The 24798-nt window shown below is 30.7% G+C and overlaps 1 protein-coding gene across 2 annotated transcripts in view; it reads left to right on the top strand.

Annotated features, from left to right (window-relative positions):
• LOC142219645 (uncharacterized) overlaps window positions 1-24798 on the top strand; it is a 145322-nt gene that overhangs the window by 88494 nt on the left and 32030 nt on the right. The window contains exon 6 of one of the 2 annotated variants that reach the window (XM_075288535.1): window positions 2981-3661. In XM_075288535.1, the coding sequence (XP_075144650.1) occupies window positions 2981-3109 (129 nt within the window). In that variant the 3' untranslated portion in view covers window positions 3110-3661. The remainder of the gene's footprint in view (window positions 1-2980; window positions 3662-24798) is intronic. The other variant, XM_075288540.1, reaches the window with a different exon arrangement.

Genomic DNA, 24798 nt, shown 5'->3' on the forward strand with positions numbered 1-24798 from the left:
TAATTTTTTATTTATTTATTTTTGTTTTTTTTTTTTAATTTTTTCAATTAAAAAATAACCTTCATCATGATAGAATAACAAATTCTCTTCCATGGTTGCTGATGAACTTTAACCGCAAACCACAAAAATACAAAAACAAAACACCGACATACAATCACAAAATGCAAAAATTTTTCAAATCGGATTTTAATGCCACTTCAAAGGAAATGTCTTTATCAAATGTCAAGCGACCCAAGCGATATAAATGTGAGGGATTTTCTTAAATAATGAATGTAATTTACTCGTAATTGAATAAAATCACAAAAAAAGCAGCAGACATAAGACCCACATTAAAAGAGATTTAATATACAATACCATGTTTGTATTGCAGTCAATATTTGCATAAAACTCCATTTTATTAGTGATACTTAATCGAAATTCCATCATAAACCACAATTTTGTAATCCCTAGGGAAAATGGATGATTAGTGCAAATATGGCGACCCTTCTTTTGCCTCGAATAGATGTACATGCGGTTGTTGCTACATGCAAAAAATATTTTTTTCCATTCAAACGAAAATCCCAATGAAAAATAAAATTTTGGTAAAATTTTCCATAGAAATAAAATTTTGTCAAAATTTTCTATAGAAATAAAATTTTGACACAATTTCTTAAAGATATAAAATTTTCACAAAATTTTCTACAAAAATAAAATTTGGACTAAATTTTTTATAGAAATAAAATTTCGACAAAATTTTTTATAGAAATAAAATTTCGACAAAATTTTCTATAGAAACAAAATTTTGACAAAATTTTCTATAGAAATAAAATTTTGAAATAAAATTTTACGAAAATTTCTATAGAAATGAAATTTGGACAAAACTTTCTATAGAAATAAAATTTTGACTAAATGATCTATAGAAATAAAATTTTGACAAAATTTTCAATAGTAATAAAATTTTACGAAAATTTCTATAGAAATAAAATTTTGACAAAACGTTTTATAGAAATAAAAATTTAACAAAAATTCTATAGAAATTAAATTTTGACAGAATTTTCTGAAGAAAAAAATTTTTGCAAAATTTTCGATAGAAAAAAATCTACAAAATTGTATAAAAAAAGGATATCTTGACTAAGGTTTATTTGGAAATCAAATTTTGACAAAAATTTTATATAGAAATAAAATTTTGACAAAATTTTCTATAGAAAAAAAATTCTATAGAAAATCCCATAGAACAAAATGGACAAAAATTTCTATGGAAATAAACTTTTGCAAAGTTTTCCATGGAAATAAAATTTTGACAAAACTTTCTATCGAAATAAAATTTTTACAAAGTTTTCTATAGAAATAACATTTTTACAAAATTTTTAATTGAAATAAAGTTTTTATAAAAATACATTTTTTTATAGAACTTAAATTGTTACACCTTTTTCTATAGAAATAAAATTTTGACAAACTATTATATAGAAATAAAATTTTGACAAAATTTTCTATAGAAATAAAATTTTGACAAAATTTTCCATAAAAATAAAATGTTGACAAAACTATTTATAGAAATAACCTTTGCAAAGATTTCGATGGAAATAAAATTTTTACAAAATTTCCTATAGAAATAAAATTTTGACAAAGTTTTCTATAGAAATAACATTGTGACAAAATTTTCTGTAGAAATAAAATTTTGACACAAAATTCCATGGAAATAAAATTTTTACAAAATTTTCAATAGAAATAAAATTTTGAGAAAATTTTCAATAGATATACAATTTTGAAAAAAATTTCTAAAATAAAATTTTGACAAAAGTTTCTATAGGAATAAAATTTTAACCAAATTTGCTATAGAAATAAAATTTTGAAGAAATTATCTATAAATATAAAATTTTGACAAAATGTTCTACATACAAACAAAATTTTAATCAAAATTTCTATAGAAATAAAATTTAGACAAAATTTTCTATAGAAATAAAATTTAGACAAAATTTTCTATACAAATAAAATTTTGTTGTTGATATTGTTGACCTTTTGATTTTAATTGTTATAATTTTTTATCTCATAATCTCGGCTGTAGGTCTATAAATTAAACTTGAAAATGTTGGTTTCTTGTTTTTTTATTTTCCGATATATCGGTTGGCTTCGTCAGAAACGTTTTCAAGGATTTTCTTCGCTGTCTTTTTTCTATCAAAATAAAATTTCCATTCGTTTTGTTTTGTTATTGTTGGTTTTGTTCTTTAAGCATTGTTGTTGTTTTTTTATTTCATCTTAAAACCATACATTAGTTTAGCCAAGTGCAGCTTAACCAACAGAGGAAAAGAATGTTTGTCAAATTTATTTGGGCAAAGCCCTATAGACTGCAAGATGGTTGGATGGACGCACGTTTCGGAATTACCACATTCCTCATCAGCATCCTCTACTTGCAGCAAAACTATCAACCAATTATCAGAATAAAGCCAACAATGAACCACACTTGAACCTTCCGAAAAAAGGTTTTGCATGATAGCCGCTTATGCCGAAATAAATTATAAATTAGACAAACATTATTTTCCTCTGTTGGTTAAGCTACACTTGTAGTTTAGTCAATGTATGGTTTTAAGCTGAAATAAAAAAACAACAACAAAATAAAATTTTGACAAAATTTTCTATAGAAATAGAATTTTGGCCAAAATTTCTACACAAATAAAATTTTGACAAAATTTTCTATAGAAATAAAATTTTGACAACATTTTCTATAGAAATAAAATATTGACAAACTTTTCTATAGAAATATACTTGCTGTTTTTTTCTATTTCTCTTTTAATAAAATTATGTATACCCCCAGAACTTTGGACTTCCAATTTATTTCACTTTCAGTTGTTTCTTCGCACATTCGCATGACATCCTTTTTGGTGTAAAGTGTAATTAATATTCGATTAAAATACTTTATTTATCATTAACCTCATTCTCATACACTCTTAAATGACATGATATCCTCATCCTTCCATTGTAATCACTCTTACTCTTGTTTCAGTTGAAAAACCAAAATGCCCGAAAGAAGTCACAGCATGACCGGGGTATACATGACCGCAGCAAGGATATCAATACGCATAGTGTGACAACCAATGACATGTCCTTAAACAACTACACCAAGCATCCATAGGGCAAGACCACAAGGAATGCGAACGCAGAGTTGATGAATGCCAATGCAATTGCCACCATTACCAAGACCACCACCAGCAGCCTCAGTGCCAGTATGGATCGTGGGGAGAAATCTGATGAGGAGGCGATATATTCGTTCATTATGTAATCATAATCATTGGAAATGGACAATGACAACAGCAGGAATAAACAGCATCAGTACTTTAGAACACAACAAGCATATCGTGAAGCCAATGGGAAGCATTTGGGGGACAGACAATCAGGATTTTAGGAAAAACTGGGGGCTATATTTATAGACCCAAAGCAGCTTCATCAGCAACTTCATTTTCCTAAGTAAAGAAAGTGAGTATCCTGCATTAACGAATCCTCGTCATCCGCATCCGCATCATCACCACCATCAGCCATGTATTGACATTAGTTCATCAATATCTGCATCTGCATTCTTCTAGTCTTTGGTTGGCATCGACAGCCTCATCATCATCATCATCCTCCGCCCCATGCATCAATTGAAGTAACGGCTGTGGCAGTTTGGAAAAATGAATGGATAAAACTGGTAACTGAGATGATTGCTTGATTTGTTATGACTGTGATGATATCCTATAATCCTTATCCATACACTCAAAGAAATACTAATTTCATCTGGAAAGAAATTTTAGATAAACAAAATTCCCCTTTCTTAAAGATCAACTAAATCCGAATTTGTGACAAGCGATGAAACGATGGGCTGTACACAGCAAACCACAAATTTTCTGTAGAAATAAAATTTTCTATAGAAATAAAATTTTGACAAAATTTTCTATAGAAAAAAAATTGACAAAATATTCAAAAGAAATAAAATTTGGACAAAATTTTCTAGAAATAACATTTTGACAAAATTTTCTATAAAAATAAAATTTTGACAAAATTTTCTATGGAAATAAAATTTTGCCAAAATTTTCTACAGAAATAAAATTTTGACAAAATTTTTATTGAAATAAAATTTTGACGAAATTTTCTATAGAAATAAAATTTTGATAAAAATTTCTATTGAAATAACATTTTGACAAAATTTTCTATAAAAAAAACTTTGACAAATTTTTCTATGGAAATAAAATTATGACAAAATTTTCTATAAATAGAAATTAAATTTTTACATAGTTTTCTATGAAAACTGAATTTTGACAAAATTTGCTAAGGAAATAAAATTTTGACAAAACTTTTTATAGAAATAACATTTTTTGACAAAATTTGCTATAGAAATAAAATGTTGACAAAAATTTCTATGGAAATAAAATTTTGACAACATTTTCTATAAAAATAAAAGATTCTTTGGAAATAAAATTTTGGCAAAATTTTCTATTGAAATACAATTTTGAAAAAATGTTCTATATAAAGAAAATTTGGCAAAATTTTTCTATAGAAATAAAATTTTGATAAAAATTTCTATAAAAAAAACTTTGACAAATTTTTCTATAGAAATAAAATTTTGACAAAATTTTCTATAAAAATAAAATGTTGACAAAATTTTCTATGGAAATAAAATTTTGCCAAAATTTTCTACAGAAATAAAATTTTGACAAAATTTCTATAGAAATAAAAGTTTGACAAAAATTTCTAGAGCAATAAAATTTTGACAAAATTTTCTATAGAAATAAAATTTTGACAAAATTTTCTATAGAAACAAAATTTTGACAAAATTTTCTATAAAAATAAAATCTTGACAACATTTTCTACAGAAATAAAATGTTGACAAAATTTTCTATAGGAAAAATTTTGACAAAATTTTCTACAGAAAAAAAATTTTGACAAAATTTGCTATGGGAATAAAATTTTGAAAAAAATTTCTGTGGAAATAAAATTTTGGCAAAATTTTCAATAGAAATTAAATTTTTACATAGTTTTCTATGAAAATTGAATTTTGACAAAATTTGACAAAACTTTCTATAGAAATAACATTTTTTTGATAAAATTTGCTATAGAAATAAAATGTTGACAAAATTTTCTATAAAACTAAAATTCTGACAAAATTTTCTATGGAAATAAAATTTTGCCAAAATTTTCTACAGAAATAAAATTTTGATAAAAATTTCTATAGAAATAAAAGTTTGACAATAATTTTTAGAGGAATAAAATTTTGACAAAATTTTCTACAGAAGTAAAATTTTGACAAAATTTTTATTAAAATAAAATATTGACGAGATTTTCTATGGAAATAACATTTTGATAAAAATTTCTATAGAAATAAAATTTTGATAAAAATTTCTATAGAAATAAAAGTTTGACAAAAATTTCTAGAGAAATAAAATTTTGACAAAATTTTCTATAAAAATAAAATCTTGACAAAATTGTCTATAGAAATAAAATTTTGACAAAATTTTCTATAGAAATAAAATTTCGACTAATTTTTTTTTATAGAAATAAAGTTTTGAAAAAATTTTCTACAAAAATAAAATTTTGACAAAAAAAAATTTTGACAAAATTTTTTATGGAAATAAAATTTGGACAAAATTTGCTATGGAAAAAAATTTTCACGAAATTTTCTATAAAAATAAAATTTTGACAAAATTTTCTATGGAAATAAAATTTTGCCAAAATTTTCTACAGAAATAAAATTTTGACAAAATTTTTATTGAAATAAAATGTTGAAATAAAATTTTGCTAAAAAATTCTATAGAAATAAAAGTGTGACAAAAATTTCTAGAGGAATAAAATTTTGACAAAATTTTATATAAAAATAAAACTTTGGTCTATAGAAATAAAATTTTGACAAAATTTTCTGTATAAATAAAATGTTGACAAAATTTTCTACAGAAATAAAATTTTGACAAAATTTTCTACAAAAATAAAATTTTGACAAAATTTTCTACAAAAATAAAATTTTGACAAAATTTTCTATAGAAATAAAATGTTGACAAAATTTTCTATAGAAATAAAATTTTAACAAAATTTTCTACAAAAATAAAATTTTGACAAAATTTTCTATAGAAATAAAATTTTATTTCTATACAAATGTTGTCAACATTTTATTTCTATAGAAAATGTTGACAAAATGTTCTAGCGAAATAAAATTTTGACAAAATTTTCCAAAGAAATAAAATTTTGACAAAATTTTCTAAAGAAAAAAAATTTTGACAAAATTTTCTATAGAAATAAAGTTTTGTCATTTTTTTATGGAAATAAAATTTTGACAAAATTTTTTATGAAAGCAACATTTTGACAAAATTTTTTATAGAAATAAAATGTTGACTTAATTTTCTTCAGAAATAAAATTTTGACAAAATTTTCTACAGAAAAAAATTTTGACAAAATTTTGTACAGAAAAAAATGTTGACAAAATTTTCTACAGAAAAAAAATTTGACAAAATTTGCTATGGAAATAAAATTTTGACAAAATATTTCTGTAGAAAAAAAAATTTTGACAAAATTTTCAATAGAAATTAAATTTTTACATAGTTTTCTATGAAAATTGAATTTTGACAAAATTTGCTAAGGAAATAAAATTTTGACAAAACTTTCTATAGAAATAACATTTTTTTGACAAAATTTGCTATAGAAATAAAATGTTGACAAAAAATTTCTATGGAAATAAAATTTTGACAACATTTTCTATAAAAATAAAAGATTCTGTGGAAATAAAATTTTGGCAAAATTTTTTATTGAAATACAATTTTGAAAAAATGTTCTATATAAAGAAAATTTGGCAAAATTTTCTGTATAAATAAATTTTTGGAAACACTTTCTATAGAAATAAAATATTTACAAACATTTTCTATTGAAATAAAATGTTGACCAATATTTCAAGATTTCAATTTAATAGTAAGTTCCTACCAATTTCCGCAAGGCTACCTCCACGATTATTTGGTAATTAAAGGTTTCGATGGGTATATACTTTTTTGTGCACCTAAAGGAAATTCCATAGCTTCAAAAGAAAACTTCGTTTAACTTAAATTTCATTCCTCAGCAATGAAATCTCTTCTTTCAGTGTATGGACCATCTTTGCAAGGAACGCACTTTTCTTAGACTAAGTAATGATAGAAAATAGACTCTCAGTCATCTACTGAATCACTTTAGAGGGACGGTTTATAGTTTATAGTCCCTCTTTAATAGAGGACTTGAGTGTAGTTGGTGGGTAGGAGGGTACCTAGTGAGGCACTTTATGGATTCCATATGCATTTGAAGGCTATAATAATTTGATTCCATTGCATAATCGAAACGAAAATTGAATGTCTGGTCTTGTTATTTATCGACTTAACTGTCTGCTCATAGAATATGGGAGGCAAAAGTCGTCTCTAGCATCTAGCATGCAAAAGTGGTGCTCCACTAGAATTTCGTATGCGGATAATGCAAAGTGGTGTCACTGGCAGTTATGGCAATTGAAACCTTTAAAATGATAAAAAAAAAAAACATTTTAAAAAAATCTTAAATTTCTTTTTAATGCAATTCACATATTGTATGGCTTGAAATGTAATATCGGTGTTGATGACAACTGATAGTAGGCAGTTGAAAAAAAAATCCTTATTTTTACGAACTCAATGAAATCAGATAGCTTAACAGATATCAATAAAGCGAATCGAATTTTGGCATAAAATCTGAAACCATTCGAAATTGAATATTGACCTAAATATAATGGCACAAAGGATTTTCTATCTATATATATAAAATTCAAATTATGTTTGTTTATTTGTTTGTTTGTTTATTTGTATGTTCCGGGTTGGCGCGAAAACGGCTGAACCGATTTACTTGAAGCTTTCAGAGATCGTGGGGGGCACTCATGTGCTGAAAATAGGGTACCTCATTTTTTGACATATGGTCGCGGAGAGGAACCACCCCTTTGTCCGACTTTTTGAAAATTAGACCAAAGTTGACCGATTTGCACGAAATTTTCTGGGATAGTAAGTGGTGATCCCTAGACAAAGATTCGCAAATTTTTTTTTTCGAAATTTGGTCGGGAGGGGGTACCTCCCCCTTAAGCGACTTTTTGAAAATAGAGCTCAAATTTTCCGATTTGCTTGAAATCGGAAACGGCTGAACCGATTTATTTGAAATTTTAAGAGAAGGTAAAGGATGATCATGTAGTAGAAATAGGGTAAATCATTTTTATATTTCTGGCCCGAGGGGTGGGGGTACCACCCCCTTGCTCGATTTTTTTAGAATTGGACTTACGTTTTCAGATTTGCCTGAACTCGCAAACGGTTGAACCGAAGGTAAAATATGATAATTTGGTAGAAAAAGGTACTCCCTTTTGTTATATCCGGTCGTGGAGAGGTACCTCCCCCTTGCCCGACTTTTTGTTAATTTGACTTACGTTCTTCGATTTGCAAGCTACGCGTCTTTTATCACAGCGCTTAAGATCATCGAACACTAGATCCGCCGAAAGTTCCAAAGGGAAGAGAAAGGCGACTAAGGAGAGAAAGTTTTCTTGAAATTTACATAGGCAGTGGGGGAAGGTTATGAACGAAGAGGCAACCTTCCTTGCCCCACACTTGAAGGAAAGTTTCAAGAACTTTCAGGGAAGGTTAGGGGTGCTATTCACTACGGTGTTTGTCGATATTGTATCGTCCCTTTAAAACAATAGAGCAAAATTTAAACATCGCCGATCTACTTTAAAATTTACAGGGAACGTGGGAGGAGGTGATTAAATTTATACATGATTTTTAAATTAGTATATGATTTTTCGATATCTGGTTGGGGAAGGGGAAAATTGAAATAAACTTTGTCGATTTACTTCGATAGAATTTATAGGGACCATTGAGTAGTTGCGAAATTAATATAGGGTACGTGATAGACCGATATCAGGTCGGAGTGGAGCGAAGGTGGGGGGAGGGTTCCCTTTTGTCCTTCTTTTTCTTAAATTGAAAGTAGAGGGTTGTCCGTAAATGGGAACTCGGTACATAATTGTATGATTTTCGCACAGGCTTCTGCCAGACTTCTTTTTAGTAAAGAACTTAAATTTACATGAATTTGGCAGCCAACGTAGAGGGTGCATCATTTTCCAACATTTTAGCAAATGTTAATGTGGTAAAATTTTTTACTAATTTTGCTTTTTCCGATTTATTGGATGGGAAAGAGTAATTCTTTGTATGTTATTATAATATAGTGCCTAATTTTCAGATATGTTGAGGAGAAGGATACCTTTCTTTGACAAACCACACTTAAAATTCACAAGAAATATAGAAGAAGGTACACCCTCTCCCGCCGTATTTGTACCTATAAACGAAAAATCAAGTAGTCCGATTTGTTTAAAAGAATACAAATCTTTTCGAATTTGTTTTCAGCACGAAGGATATAGTTGACTAAGTTAACACAAAATATTCCTCCAAATATGCTTAGGAAGGCGCAGCGAAGCGGGCCGGGTTACGCTAGTCTATATATATAAAATTCAATCTATGTTTGTTTATTTGTTTGTTTGTTTGTTTTGTTTGTTTGTTTATTTGTTTGTTTGTTTTGTTTGTTTGTTTGTTTGTATGTTCCCAGTTGTCTCCAAAACGGCTGAACCGATTTACTTGAAACTTTCAGATTTCGTAGGGGGCGTTCATGTGGTGAAAATAGGGTACCTCATAGGGTACCTCATTTTGACACCTGGTCGCGGAGGGGGACCTCCCCTCCGTCGGACTTTTTGAAAATTGGACCAAAGTTGACCGATTTGCTTGAAATTTTCATTTAGGATTGGGGTTGGCATCTAGACAAAGATCCGGGACCTCCCCTTTGTTCGACTTTTTTTAAAGTACAGTGAAAAAACTAAAATTCTCTAAATTATCTGAGATTTACAAAGAACATGCGGTGAGGTTATGGAATTAATATGGGGACCTGATGAGTTCATATGTGGACGGGGAGGGGGACCTCCCCTTTGCCCTACTTTTTGAAACTTGGAATAAAATTATGCGATTTGCTTGAAATTTTTATTGAATGTTGGGGTTGTCATCTAGACAAAAATCCGCTACATTATTTTGCTATATTTGGTCGGGGAGGAGGACCACCCATTTGCCCGACTTTTTTTTTTTTTAAGTACAGTGAAAACAAAACTAAACTTCCCCGACTGAAATTTTACGGAAAAAATGGGTGAGGTTATGAAATTTATATCAGGTTCCTGATTTTTTAATAAAAATAAAAGGGCATAGGGAGACATCCGCTTCTCTTAAGTACATACAGAGAAACAATTAAACTTTTCCCGAGTTACTTGAAATTTACAGAGGACTGGGGAGAGGTTACGATATTAATAGTTGATACCTGATTTTGTGATATTGGGACGGAAGAGAAGCCGTACTTTTAGGCTTATAATTTGCTTGACATTTTCTGGGACGTTTACAAAAGATACGCTACATCACTTTTCAATATTTAGTCGGGAAGGAGGTCCTCCTCTAAAACTACAAAAAAACAACAATTCTTACGTGTTCTTGAAATTTACATAGGCAGTGGGGGAAGGTTATGAACGAAGAGGCAACCTTCCTTGCCCCACACTTGAAGGAAAGTTTTAAGAATTTTCAGGGAAGGTTAGGGGTGCTATTCACTACGGTGTTTGTCGACATAGTATCGGGGAAAGTGACGTCCCTTTAAAACAATAGAGCAAAATTTAAACATCGCCGATCTACTTGAAATTTACAGGGAACGTGGGAGGTGATTAAATTTATACATGATTTTTCGATATCTGATTGGGGAAGGGGAAAATTGAAATAAACTTTGTCGATTTACTTCGATAGAATTTATAGGGACCATTGAGTAGTTGCGAAATTAATATAGGGTACGTGATAGTCCGATATCAGGTCGAAGTGGCGCGAAGGTGGGGGGAGGGTTCCCTTTTGTCCTTTTTTTTTCTTAAAGTGAAAGTAGAGTGTTGTCCGTAAATTATTATAGTAAATTATATGATTTTCGCACAGGCTTCTGCCAGACTTCTTTTTAGTAAAGAACTTAAATTTACATGAAATTGGCAGCCAACGTAGAGGGTGCATCATTTTCCAACATTTTGGCAAATGTTAATGTGGTAAAATTTTTTACTATTTTTGCTTTTCCCGATTTATTGGATGGGAAACAGTAATTCTTTGTATGTTATTATAATATATTGCTTAATTTTCAGATATGTTCCTTGACAAACCACACTTAAAATTCACAAGAAATATAGAAGGTACACCCTCTCCCGCCGCATTTGTACCTATAAACGAAAAATCAAGTGGTCCGATTTGTTTAAAAGAATTCAAATCTTTTCGAATTTGTTTTCAGCACGAAGGATATAGTTGACTAAGTTAACGCAAAATGTTCCTCCAAATACGCTTCGGAAGGCGCAGCGAAGCGGGCCGGGTTACGCTAGTTTTCTATAGAATTAAAATTTTGGCAAAAAATTTTATAGAAATAAATATTTGACAAAAAAATTTATAGAAATAAAATTTTGACAAAATTTTCTACAGAAATAAGATTTTGAAAAAATGTTCTATAAAATAATTTTTTACAAAATTTTCTCTAGAAATAAAATTTTGAAAACTAAGATTTTTTGTTTGGTATTTTTTTGCTAAAATTTTCTCTCAATTTTGGAAGATTATTTATGGCTCCTGCGGTCGCACTTTTAATCCGATTTGCTTCAAAACTAGAGGTATTTTAAGTCAGTCTATGTTTTAATTGGTACAATTGTGGATCCATATCCATGCGGTCCATGTTTTGGTATAGCCACCATGTGTTGAGTCTTCCGATGCCCATGCGTTGGTATATATGTTTGTTTGTCAGAATATCTGTCATCAAATCCACCTGAAATTCTATATATTTTCATGTAGTCCAACGAAGAGTTTTCATTCATGGCGGTGGGTATTTAAGATTCGGACCACTTAAGTCGAACTTAAGTCCCTTTTTACTTGTATAATTTTATTGTTTAACACAGCAAAATGTTGGAAATAGCATGCAATTTTAGAATCACTATAGAATAGTTCGAATGGATTACCATTGGCACCAATTATGACCTTCAAATGGTCGACAAAGCCATTACACGCTGCACGAAAATGGTTCTTTTGTCTTTTGGCCCATTTACTTTGAAACACCTTCTGGAGAAACCCCATCGAAATCACTGTTTTCGAGCCACGACATATATTATATATATACACCAGCTAATGTAAATTGTACCCAACTTATAATTTGGCCATTTGGCAATCGAAAATGTTTCTTTCTTACCCTAAAGTTCGCTGCTAAATGATGATGATGATGATGTAGCGTTAAAGTGAATAAGAATTAAGTCAAATTTCGGTTGTTGCTTTCTAGAGATAGTCAACGTGAGATATTGTGGTAATACAACAGCCAAATAACCTCAACATCAACAACATCGGGACCGACAAACGTGGCATCATTTGCTACAGATGGTGCAACAGCAGGTTGCATGGGTGACTTCTCCTACAAGAGGCACTAAACTACAACTACAACAATAACACATTATCAGCAATTGCATCAAAGCTATTTGAGTTTCATTCGCAAAATTTTAATTGCATCCTTGTACGATGGATGGACGTTTTTAGAACTTTTCTAGTGAATTCACATCTATGCTAAATCACACCATACCAAAAACCATTTAGTATACGGGGCATTTCATAACATTTTTGTGTTAAACTTAATTTTGTTTAATTTAATTTTAAATCAACATTTTAAAAGAATCGTAGAACTTATTTTATTTCCTTTAACCAAATCAATTTAATTCAATTGATGGAACCTTTTAATTGCATTTTTTGGTGATATGAAACAGTGTATTTTATTTGGCGCGATTGGGCAACCCTAGTATTGCGATCTGCCAATTGACAGATCTATCTTAAAGCTTGACATTTTCGACGTTATGCGGACCCAGAACTTTTTGAAATACAAACGATAGGTGTGTTGTTAACCATACCTTAAAAGATTCATCTGGCCGAAAAACTTGTAATTAAAGCATGAACATCGAGCATCGATGAACTTAATTCAATTTTTGGCGATGAACGTATGTCAAGGACCAGTGTTTATCAGATGATATGGTGAATTCAAGATAGGTCGTAGTTCACTCCAAGACGACTTTCATGAAGGTAGTCTACACTCAGTTGTTCTTCCGATCAGTTCAACCGCTAATGGCCACCAAAACGACATATCCTAATTCCTTGGAATTTTGCGACTTGAAAACTTTGGAGCATAAGGTTGCCATTAGCACATATCAAACATCTCAAGACAGTGATTTTCTGGGAGTGGGCCAAGATTCTGCGGACAATCCATGTGTAGCGTGTGAAGTACGGTTGCCACTTGAGCCAAAAATAATCTACGACAGTTTGGAGAATATTTCGCCAGAAAACTACCAGAAAATTTTCTTAAAATTGTATTTCTACACGTAAAAAAATAATTCTTTCCTCCCAAACGAAATTTTAGACAAACAAAGTTCGTTTCGAATTTGCTTTTCGCTGTAAGGAAGTTTATTGGGAAGAAAAGTATATACTGTTTGTGATAAACGTTTACTCTTTTCCAGGATGTAAAAACAATTTCATAAAGACTAACTCAAAAAACAATCTTTTCTGGCTAATTGCATCTTCTCTCACATCTTTCTAACTTCCACGAGGTTTTTTAGTTCTTAGCGCCTTTTTCTGTAATACAAACAATGTAGAAGAAATTATACGATTTTATAAATTTTTAAAATGTTACCTTTCGCCTGGACGGAGAATCGAACCGCGGACTATGCAATTTGTAAGCCAGAACTCTATCCACTGAGCTACGTAGCTGTTATTGTCATCAATAGCTAACTATCCATATATGTTATATTAATATAGCATAGCTTGAGGCGCCCACGAGCCGATTAAACAAGCTTTTTTTAACAGAAACAAACATTTAGTTGGGCACCGTGGAGCAGTGGTTGCTAAGTCCGCCTTGCATACCAAGGGTCGTGGGTTCGAGCCCTGCTTTGACCGAACTCCAAAAAGTTTTTTTGTTTTTTACATATATTCCAGATATGTTCGAAAGATTCCGAAAAGATGTTCAAATTTTTACTATGAACTGTAAAATGTGGCTTATTAAAGACTTAAAGTCAGAAAAGAACAGTGCTTGATATAAACGAAATGGACTGTGTTGTTGGTTCAAAAATATTTTTTTTTTTTTTTTTTGAAAAAATAAAAATTTTTGTAACAAACAAATTTTTTTGGTGATAAAAGTTTAAAATTTTCGAAGAATTTCAAAAAACTCTAACAAAAGAACAACGTTTTCGGTACACGTTTTCCAAACGTTTGTTTTTTTCTTTGCGTGTATAGAATATTTTATAAAAATTTTATTTCTATAGAAAATGTTGACAAAATTTTATTGCAATAGAAAAAATTTTCAAAATTTTAATTCTATAGAAAATTTTGTAAAATTTTTATTTCTATAGAAAATTCTGACAAAATTCTATTTCTATAGAACTTTTTTTTTGAAATTTTTTTTCTATAGAAAATTTTATTTCTACAGAAAATTTTCTCAAAATTTTATTTCTATAGAAAAGTTTGTTAATTTTTTTTTTTTCTATAGAAAATTTTGTAAAAATTTATTTTTATAGAAAATTTTTTCAAAATTTTATTTCTATAGAAACTTTCCTCACTATTTTATTTCTATAGAAAATTTTGTAAATTTTTTTTTCTATAGAAAATTTTGTCAACATTGTATTTCTATAGAAAATTTTGTAAGCATTTTATTTCTATACACGGATGAAAAAGACTGTTTTTCATATGTTTGGCTATAAACATTATATGTTTGGAACACAAATTTTTAAACACAATATTTTTGAGTGCAAGCATATAATGTTCATAAACTAGCATAACATGTTTGGGACATATATGTTAATATGTTAGAACATATTATGTTTGGGACATAAAATGTTTGTAAATATAATATGCTTGGATGCAAACATATATTAATTTAGAAATAGCCTATAAACATATATGTGTTTAGTAGCTTGGAGCGCTATTTAACAGGGAGCGATATTGAATTAAGTTGGTGGTTGTTGCTTGTTATTACAAAATTAACATTTTATTTTTCCTTGGGCAATTGATCAGCTACTTCTTTGATCCTTACAAACTGTGTGGTCCGCTGTTCGAATCCCCGTCCGGCAAAAGGTAAAATTAAAATAAAAAAAAATCATACAATTGAATAATTTCTTCTACAATGTTTGTATTACAGAAAAAGGTGCTAAGAACTAAAAAATCTCGTGGAAGTGAGAAAGATGTGGGGGAATATACAATTAGGCAGCATTCAGGTCGAAAACCTATGTTGTTAGCACCTATATTACCTGTTTATTTTCATAATTCATTATGATTGTAAATATATAAATAAATAAATAAAATTTTGAGCACAATATTGTTTGGGAGAATTTTTTTAAGCATATAATATTTTTCGGTGCAAAATGCTTCCAAACATATTATATGTTCACATAATAACATATTGTTTTTTGGAAGACAATATTATTGAATTTGGATGCAAAAATACAAAATGTTTGGAACTTAGACTACCCAAACATATATTGTTTAGACCAATATGCTTTCAAACATATTATATATTGGAAGAGATCAAACATATAAATGTTTGGGCAATACCCAAAAATGTATATGCTTGAAGCAAAATATGTTTGGGAGTATATGTTACAGAAGCGATTTTTTGTGAGCGTGTAGCAAAATTTTATTACTGTAGAAAATATTCTCCAAATTTTATTTCTATAAATTTTTTTTCAAAAATTTATTTCTATAGAAAACTTTCTCAAAATTTTATTTCTATAGAAAATTTTCTCAAAATTTTATTTATATGGAAAATTTTGGCAAAATTTTATTTCTATAAAAAATGTTCTCCAAATTTTATTTCTATAGAAAATTTTCTCAAAATTTTATTTATATGGAAAATTTTGGCAAAATTTTACTTCTATAAAAAATGTTCTCCAAATTTTATTTCTATAGAAAATTTGAACAAAACTTTATTTCTATAGAAAATTTTCTCAAAATTTTATTTCTATAGAAAATTTTCCAAAAATTTTATTTATATAGAAAATTTTCTCAAAATTTTATTTCTATTTGTTCACCAAATGTTTTTTCCAAAGATTATTTTTTATGTTGTACGCCAGAGAACGGATGCGATCTACCGCAACCGACCAGTGTATGTAGTAAACACCAATATTTGCAATCCTAAAACACCAAATGGTAAACAAAAATTCAACCACCAATATCCAATGTAACCGACGACTGTGGGTTTTTGTTACTATGAGTGTTGGTCTCTCGAAAACACCGTAGTAAAGCAATTACACAAATTGGTTACCCATATCTCAGCAGTTTGGTATTCTCTTATTTGGTACTCTCTCAATTCTCTTGAGCTAATGCCAACTGTTGGTAATTGTTGTTGTTGAGTGCAATCACACTTAAGTGCCACACTCGTTTTTTGTTTACCGAGCGATGTTACGATGTCAATTGGTTTAACCCTGCTGTTAGGTTAGAAAAAACTTACGAATCCCAGGTTAAGGGACCATTTGATCCATACTATAATGTTCATGCCAAATAATCATATAATAATCATTTGGCTTGCGGAGTCTCTAAGAGAAGCACATTTCATCCGATCCTGCTGAAATTTGGTGCATGATGTTGGTATATGGTCTCTAACAACCATGCAAAAATTGGTCCACATCGGTTCATAATTATATAAAGCCCCCATATAAACCGATCCCCCGATTTGGCTTGCGGAGCCTCTAAGAGAAGCAAATTTCATCCGATCCGGCTGAAATTTGGTACATGGTGTCAGTATATGGTCTGTAACCGTGCCAGAATTGGTGCATATCGGTCCATAATTATATATAGCCCCATATAAAGCGTTCTCCAGATTTGACCTCCGGAGCCTCTTGGAGGAGCAAAATTTATCCGATCCGGTTCAAATGTTGAACGTGGTGTTCGTATATGGTCTCTTAACATCCATGCAAAAATTGGTCCACATAGGTTCATAATTATATATAGCCCCCATATAAACCGATCCCCAGATGTGGCTGGCAGAGCCTCTAAGAGAAGCAAATTTCATCCGATACGATTGAAATTTGGAAAATGGTGTTAGTATATGGTCTCTAACATCCGATACGGTTCAAATTTGGAACTTGGTGTTAGAATATGGCCGCTAACAACCATACCAAAATTTGTCAATATCGATCTATAGTTATATAAATATAGCCGATCCCCAATCACACAAAAATTGGTCCATGTTGGTTCATAATCATGGTTGCCACTCGAGCCAAATATAATCTACCAAAATTTTATTTCTATAGAAAAATTTGTCAAAATTTTACTTCTGTAGAAAATTTTGTCAAAATTTTAATTCTGTGGAAAATTTTGTTAAAATTTAATTTCTATAGAAAATTTTGTCAAACTGAATTATATACGTATTTAATCGGTCTTTTTTAATTTAATACGGTCTTTACGGTCCTCCTCTAAGGAGGAGGGTACATAAGCTTCGGCCTGACCGAACTTACGGCCGTATAGACTTGTTTTATTTTTGATTAATTTTCTTTTCTTTTCGGTGACATTTAATTGTCCAAAATTTCAATTTTGATTTTAACCCCCAAATAGTGTAAGACTGGTTCAAGAAAACTTCATTGGAAGTGGAAAAGAACTGATGGGGGATCATACGAAGCTCTTAAACAGAAACGCTTGTGAACCAACTTTCAATATTTTTCGCTGGGTTGTTTATGAAATGCCTCATAAGCACATTGCTGGTGAATGTTGTGTTGCTACCATATACTTAACTTTTTCCATTTTAGGGTAGTACAGATGCTTCAGTCCATTCCAACAATTCAAAGATGCATTTCGAGATTAAAACATTTGCATACAAATGTGAGTGAGCCTTGTTATTGCCTGTTGTTGCATTTGCCCCAGTTGTTAGTGCAACTGCCACTGCCGATGCTACGACTGCTGCTACTGATGATGGTGATGATTCAGCTGCTGCTTTTAAAAAGGCTTTGTGAAGTAATTAACTGAATTAGAAACTGTTTTGCAATGTACCACAGAGGATTTGTTTCGTTTGAGTATGTACGCGCGTGTGTGTGTGTGAGAGAGTGTGGTGTTTTTATAACTCTTTCTCTATGTAAGTGCATAGTAGTTGTTGTTGTTGGTATGTCTAAGCTCAAGCATGGAGATACATATGCTAGACCTAATTTTGTATTTTTGCCTTAAAACTTTGTCTGTGTAGTGTGAACACACAGACAATTATGCGTACAACGTGAATCCCCATTCATTTGTTCGTTCACTTACTCACTCTCTCATACAGTTGATGCACACTTTCAATGTACACTGACTTTAGCTTTCAGTTTCATTGCATTGGCAGCAATGGTATTTCTAGTTCTGGATTCTACAGAGAAACAAATTTTAGTAAACAGAAATTTACTCAGAATAACGCAATTTTCCTTATTTGACGTATTTCTCTTATACGCACATTTGTATCAGATTTCTCTTCCTAATCTAGCGATTTATTTCCCTTGGTTTGTTCAAATTTTAATCATATGAATTGTCGATCAGGAAGGTAAACACTAGAGCCAAAAATAATCTACCACAAATTTGGTCAAAATTCTACGAAAAAAAAACTACCAAACAATCTTCTACAAAAATCTTGTCAAAATTTTATTTCTATAGAAAATTTTGTCAACATTTTATTTCTATAGAAAATTTTGTCAAAATTTTATTGCTATAGAAAATTTTGTCGAAATTTTATTTCTATAGAAAATTTTGTAAAAAATTTAATTCCTATAGAAAATTTAGTCAAAATTTTATTTCCATAAAAATTTTGTCAACATTTTATTTCTATAGAAAATTTTTTCGAAATTTTATTTCTATAGAAAATGTTGCCAACATTTATTCCTATGGACAATTTTTCCAAAATTTTATTTCCATAGAAAATTTTGCCAAAATTTTGTTTCTATAGATAATTTTATCAAAATTTTATTTCTATAGGAAATTTTGTCAATTTTTTATTTCTATAGAAAATTTTATCAAAAGTTTATATCTATAGAACATTTTGTCAAGATTTTATTTTATTTTATTTAGATAATTTTGAAAAATTTTTCAAAATGTTATTTCTTTAGAAAATATTACCAAAATTTTATTTCTACAGAAGATTTTATTTTTATAGAAAATGTTGTAAAAAATTTTGTTCTATAGAAAATTTAAGTAAAAGAAAATTTATTAAAAATAATAAATTTTTTTCTATTGTTAAAGAAAATTTTGAGCTAACGTCAAAATCATTAATTTATTATTACGTCATTAAAGTTAGCAAAAAATTGGCATCCATTGGGCAAAATTTAACTAAAATTATTTTTATCCTCATAAACTAAAATGAAATTTAGTTGGCATTAGCGCCACCTTTTTTGAGTGCAGTAAAAAATGGATGCTATTCAACAAACATCTCTTTTTAATCGCACCCCGGGATCTTCTATCAGATTTGTCCAGTCGCAAACAGTGTTGCTAGTATTTTTCTGGCCCTCGAACCCACGTTAGGACGCTTTCATCGCCAAATTTCTCACAAAAATCCCCAATACATTTTTGACAATGATCAGGTTTACTTGCCAAAGAGGTCAGCTGCAAATTTAAACCTTCAATTGGCCACCGATGACAATGGCGTGAGCCGCCATAACTGCCAATAGACCCTTCGGCATTTTATGTTGCAATCTTAATATTAACCTTAGAGACAAGGCTGCCAATGAAATTTCAAGAAAAATCGTCCCTTTTTCGACCACTTTTAAAAGCAGTCTCTCTTCGTCTCTCTTTTGCTGGCTTGGTGTAAATAAACGACTTCCAGTAAAAACTCTTGAACCGAGCTAATATTGTCATTCTCGAGGCAAATCGTGCTGAAATTTTGCACAAACTCATCTCTTGTCTGCAGGCAGGTCAAGTTCGAAAATGGGCTATATCGGTCCATGTACCCTAGTAAAAATTGAGAGATCTAATTTGATACAATTAGATATGAGTACATCCGAAAAATGGTAAGATCTAATCATATCTAATTACTATGGAAATAGATCTGACAAGATCTCAATATTGGCCTAGATCTAATGTCGAAGATATAATTATATCTATCCCTATATATAATTGGATTTGATATTAGATGTGGTCATATATGGAGTTATATACTTTTATATCTAGTTCTATCTCATCATGTGTGGGTATATCTGCTTATATATAAAGGGACCCATTTTGAGATCTACTCATATCTGATTGGATCCCCCAATTTTTACACGGGTATATAAATATAATATAAATCGACAACCCGTTTTGGGGTTTTGGGCTACTAGGAACCGTATTTTCTATTCGATTTGCCTGAAATTGGATATCTAGAGGTATTAGAGGACCGAATGGTTTCTATCAGTCCATGGTTTTGTATAACCCCCATATAGACCGATGTCCCGATTTTACTTCGTTGGCTTGTAGAAATCGTAGTTTTCATCCAATTTACCTGAAATTTGACATCTAGAGGTATTTTAGAACCATAAAGAAGTGTGCCGAAAATGGTGATTATCGGTCCATGTTTTGGTATAGCCCCCATATAGACCGATCTCCCGATTTTACTTCTTGGGTTTCTAGAATTTGTAGTTTTTATCCAATTTGCCTAAAATTGGAAATCAAGAGGTATTTTAGGACCACAAATACGTGTGCCGAAAATTGGGTGTATCGGTCCATGTTTTGATATAGCCCCCATATAGACCTCCGCTTTTACTTCTTGTGCTTCTAGAAATCGTAGTTCTTATCCAATTTGGCTGAAATTGAAAATCTGAAGATTTTTTAAGACTATAAACAGGTGTTCTGAATATATTGTGTATCGGTATAGGTTTTGATATAGCCCTCTTATAAACCGGTCCTACGATTTGGGGTCTAGATTCTACAATGACAAAAATATTTACGTGATATTAAAGATTACGCAACCAAAATTTTAGGATGTGCAATTTACAAAATATTAAGAAAAAAATAATGCAATTTTAATTAAAATAAAGTATATAATCTTCGCTTTAAAAAATTTAAATTTAAGACAATAAATTTTGGAAATTTGCATCCCTCCGTTAAAGTCGCATGTCTTTGAACCAAGGCAAAATTTCCTTAAAGTAAAAAATAAAATTTTTGATTTAAAGAAATTGTTCTTGAATTAGCTGAAATATCGAATCTTTAATTTTAAGATAAAAACGTTTCGAATATAGGCTAAGACGTATTTTGAGGATTTAGCATCTTTGCTTTAAAGAGTTTTTGGAATTAAGAAATCGCTGTTTACTTCGAAGTATCTGTTACAATTTGGATTTTAAAACTGGCTGTTGTTTGTACGTGAATGGCTTTATTAATATACCGCGAAAGGAGAATGAAAATTCGATAAATGAGATCGGCATACTAATTTTAATTTTATTGATAATAGATTTAAAGCCAGATAGGTCGCAAAAAATGTCCTTATTTTAAAGAAGCCGCATCTTTGGCTTGGAATCAATACCAAAATCTTTAAGAGAAGGTCAAAATCTTTGGATCCAAGTAAACTTTTGTAGAACCTCCATATAGACCGATTTCACTCTTTAGAGTATAACAGGTTGGCTGATAAGTCCTCGGTCTAACAAAGAAAAACACATTTTTTGTCAAAATTCGTTTTTATTATTCAACATAGTTCCCTTCAAGAGCAATACAACGATTATAACGACCTTCCAATTTTTTGATACCATTTTGGTAGTACTCCTTCGGTTTTGCCTCAAGATAGGCCTCAGTTTCGGCGATCACCTATTCATTGCAGCCACCTCTGCGAGCATCCTTTTGAGGTCTGAGAACAAGAAAAAGTCGCTGGGGGCCAGATCTGGAGAATACGGTGGGTGTGGAAGCAATTCGAAGCCCAATTCATGAAATTTTGCCATCGTTCTCAATGACTTGTGGCACTGTGCGTTGTCTTGGTGGAACAACACTTTTTTCTTCTTCATATGGGGCCGTTTTGCCACGATTTCGTCCTTCAAACGCTCCAATAACGCCATATAATAGTCACTGTTGATTGTTTTTCCCTTCTCAAGATAATCGATAAAAATTATTCCATGCGCATCCGCAAAAACAGAGGCCATTACATTACCGGCGGACTTTTGAGTCTTTCCACGCTTCGGAGACGGTTCACCGGTCACTGTCCACTCAGCCGACTATCGATTGGACTCAGGAGTGTAGTGATGGAGCCATGTTTCATCCATTGTCACATATCGACGGAAAAACTCAGGTGTATTACTAGTTAACAGCTGCAAACACCGCTCAGAATCATCAACACGTTGTTGTTTTTGGTCAAATGTGAGCTCGCGCGGCACCCATTTTGCACAGAGCTTCCGCATATCCAAATATTGATGAATGATATGACCAACACGTTCCTTTGATATCATTAAGGCCTCTGCTATTTCGATCAACTTCATTTTACGGTCATTCAAAATCATTTTGTGGATTTTTTTGATGTTTTCGTCGGTAACCACCTCTTTCGGGCGTCCACTGTGTTCACCGTCCTCCGTGCTCATTTCACCACGCTTGAATTTTGCATACCAATCAAATATTGTTGATTTCCCTGGGGCAGAGTCCGGAAACTCATTATCAAGCCAAGTTTTTGCTTCCACCGTATTTTTTCCCTTCAGAAAACAGTATTTTATCAAAACGCGAAATTCTTTTTTTTTCATTTTTTTCACAATAACAAAAGTGGCTTCACAAAAGACGCTCTATCTCACAAACTAATTGATTTACAGACGTCAAATTTTGACACGAATCATTTGAAGGTTGGTACTATATAAAAATAATATGCATTTAAAACTAGCGACACCATCTATGTGTCAGACCAGGGACTTATCAGCCAACCTGTTAGGAGGCGCGCTGATGATGAAAATTGCTTGAAACTGAATGTATAATTTCCAGATTTTACTTCTCGAAATCATTTAAATAATTGGACGTAAAACTCTACAGATTTTAGATCAAGGCGTTGTTTAATCATTATCTTGCACACTTAAACGAGATGATTATGATTCCTTTAAAATTCAAACAAACATGGTTCTTATAAAAGCAGAATCTGATCTAGTCGTCATAGGTAGACATTTTAAATGTCTTTTCGGGAAGCGTACTAGTTGAACTGATCTGCTTGGGAGAATATTTGTCATAAAACCACCTGAAATTATATATATTATCAAGTAACCCGCTACGACGAAGAATTTTCAAAGGAAAATATTATATTTGATTCACACCCACCACGGTATTTAAGATTCGGCCCGGCCAAACTAACTTCTGTATATGCTTGTTTGATTAAAAAATCGTCAAAATGCCGATAAATCGCTAAATTGGCAGCCCTGCTTAGAGAGTAATTCTAACATTATTCTCAGTTTAAGATCTCTTATAAATACACTACAACTACCATCAATGTGGTAGTGTAACATACAATTAAATTGCCTTTAGCTAACCCACCTTACATAGAATTTACCTGAAGTATTCTCATATTTGTTCAGTGTACATAGTACATCTTCTTCATCATAGAGTTAATGAGCGAATAGTGGGGAAGATTGCCATGCATAACCAAAAAGCCCGTAATGCATTTCGGGAATTCTTCACTTTTGTTCATTCCCACGAACAGCGAACGAATTATAACTGTGTTTCCTGTTTTTGGTCCCAAATCTAATGGCCATTAGTTTGCCACACATATGTCCGGCTATGGTGAATTTGAGTTCATGTAAAGTTCCACTAGATCTTTGTAACCTCCCCCTCCCCCCTCAAACACGAGTAGCTTGGGGTTTGTTTGCATCTTGGTTAAAAAGGGTTGCAATATATTTTGTTGTTTACATTTGTTGTTGTTGTTGTTTTTTTCTCTCACCAACAAATATGAACATGAAGAATGGCAATAAAATGGCTAAACATGTTGGTCTAACATTAGAACTACTCTCACTAACAATGTTGAGTAAGAGAGAAGAAACAAAAACAACAACCAGATATGGAGTATCTAAAGCTATATGAAATTCGTATAAAAACACACAAACCTCATTTCCCTTAAAAAGCAAAACTCATTTCCATGTAGGAAAAAAATAGAAAACAACAAACGGAAATTGTTTTACTTGCACTTTATAAATCTTAGATGATATTTAGAGTTTCTGCTTCGTTTCGATCAAAGCTCATATTTGCAAAATGCGTCCGATTGAAGCTTTCCAAACCAGTTTAAGTACTCTCATTAGCAAAATCATTTTAGCATTAGTTGCTGTTTAATACAATACCAATAAGATTGCTCTAATTGCTAATAAATAATTATGAATAACAGGAAATGAAATTTGAAATGTATTGGAAGGGTTTGCATTCGATTTAGAAATGAATGAAGGATTCATTTCATTTCTAATACGGAAGTAATTTTATTGCGAACGAGGTTTGTGTTATTTCCAATATTGGGGGGATATTAAGTGGAAGCATATGTATGCTGAGGTATTGCGGAAAGTTTTACACTTTCTAATATTAACGAATAGAAAATTAAAGTACAATAGCATAAATTTAAATGTGTTAGTAATTTATATATTGTTATAGTGCTGCCAGATTAAAAAAAGGGGCTGTAACTGGTTAGTTATGAAAATATGCTATATTTACCGATGCGGAAGTGGTGCGATACACTTAACATATACTCGTCATATGACAGATGTCCACCATTTCGTTGCACTGAATTTGCATAACTTCTTAATGTATGATCCGAATTTAGTGTCTTGGATGTGAATTAAAAAATTATGTGATATTTTGCTAAATGAAT

This window comes from Haematobia irritans, chromosome 1 (genome assembly GCF_050003625.1).
Source record: "Haematobia irritans isolate KBUSLIRL chromosome 1, ASM5000362v1, whole genome shotgun sequence".
In the NCBI taxonomy this organism is placed as follows: Eukaryota; Metazoa; Arthropoda; class Insecta; order Diptera; family Muscidae; genus Haematobia; species Haematobia irritans.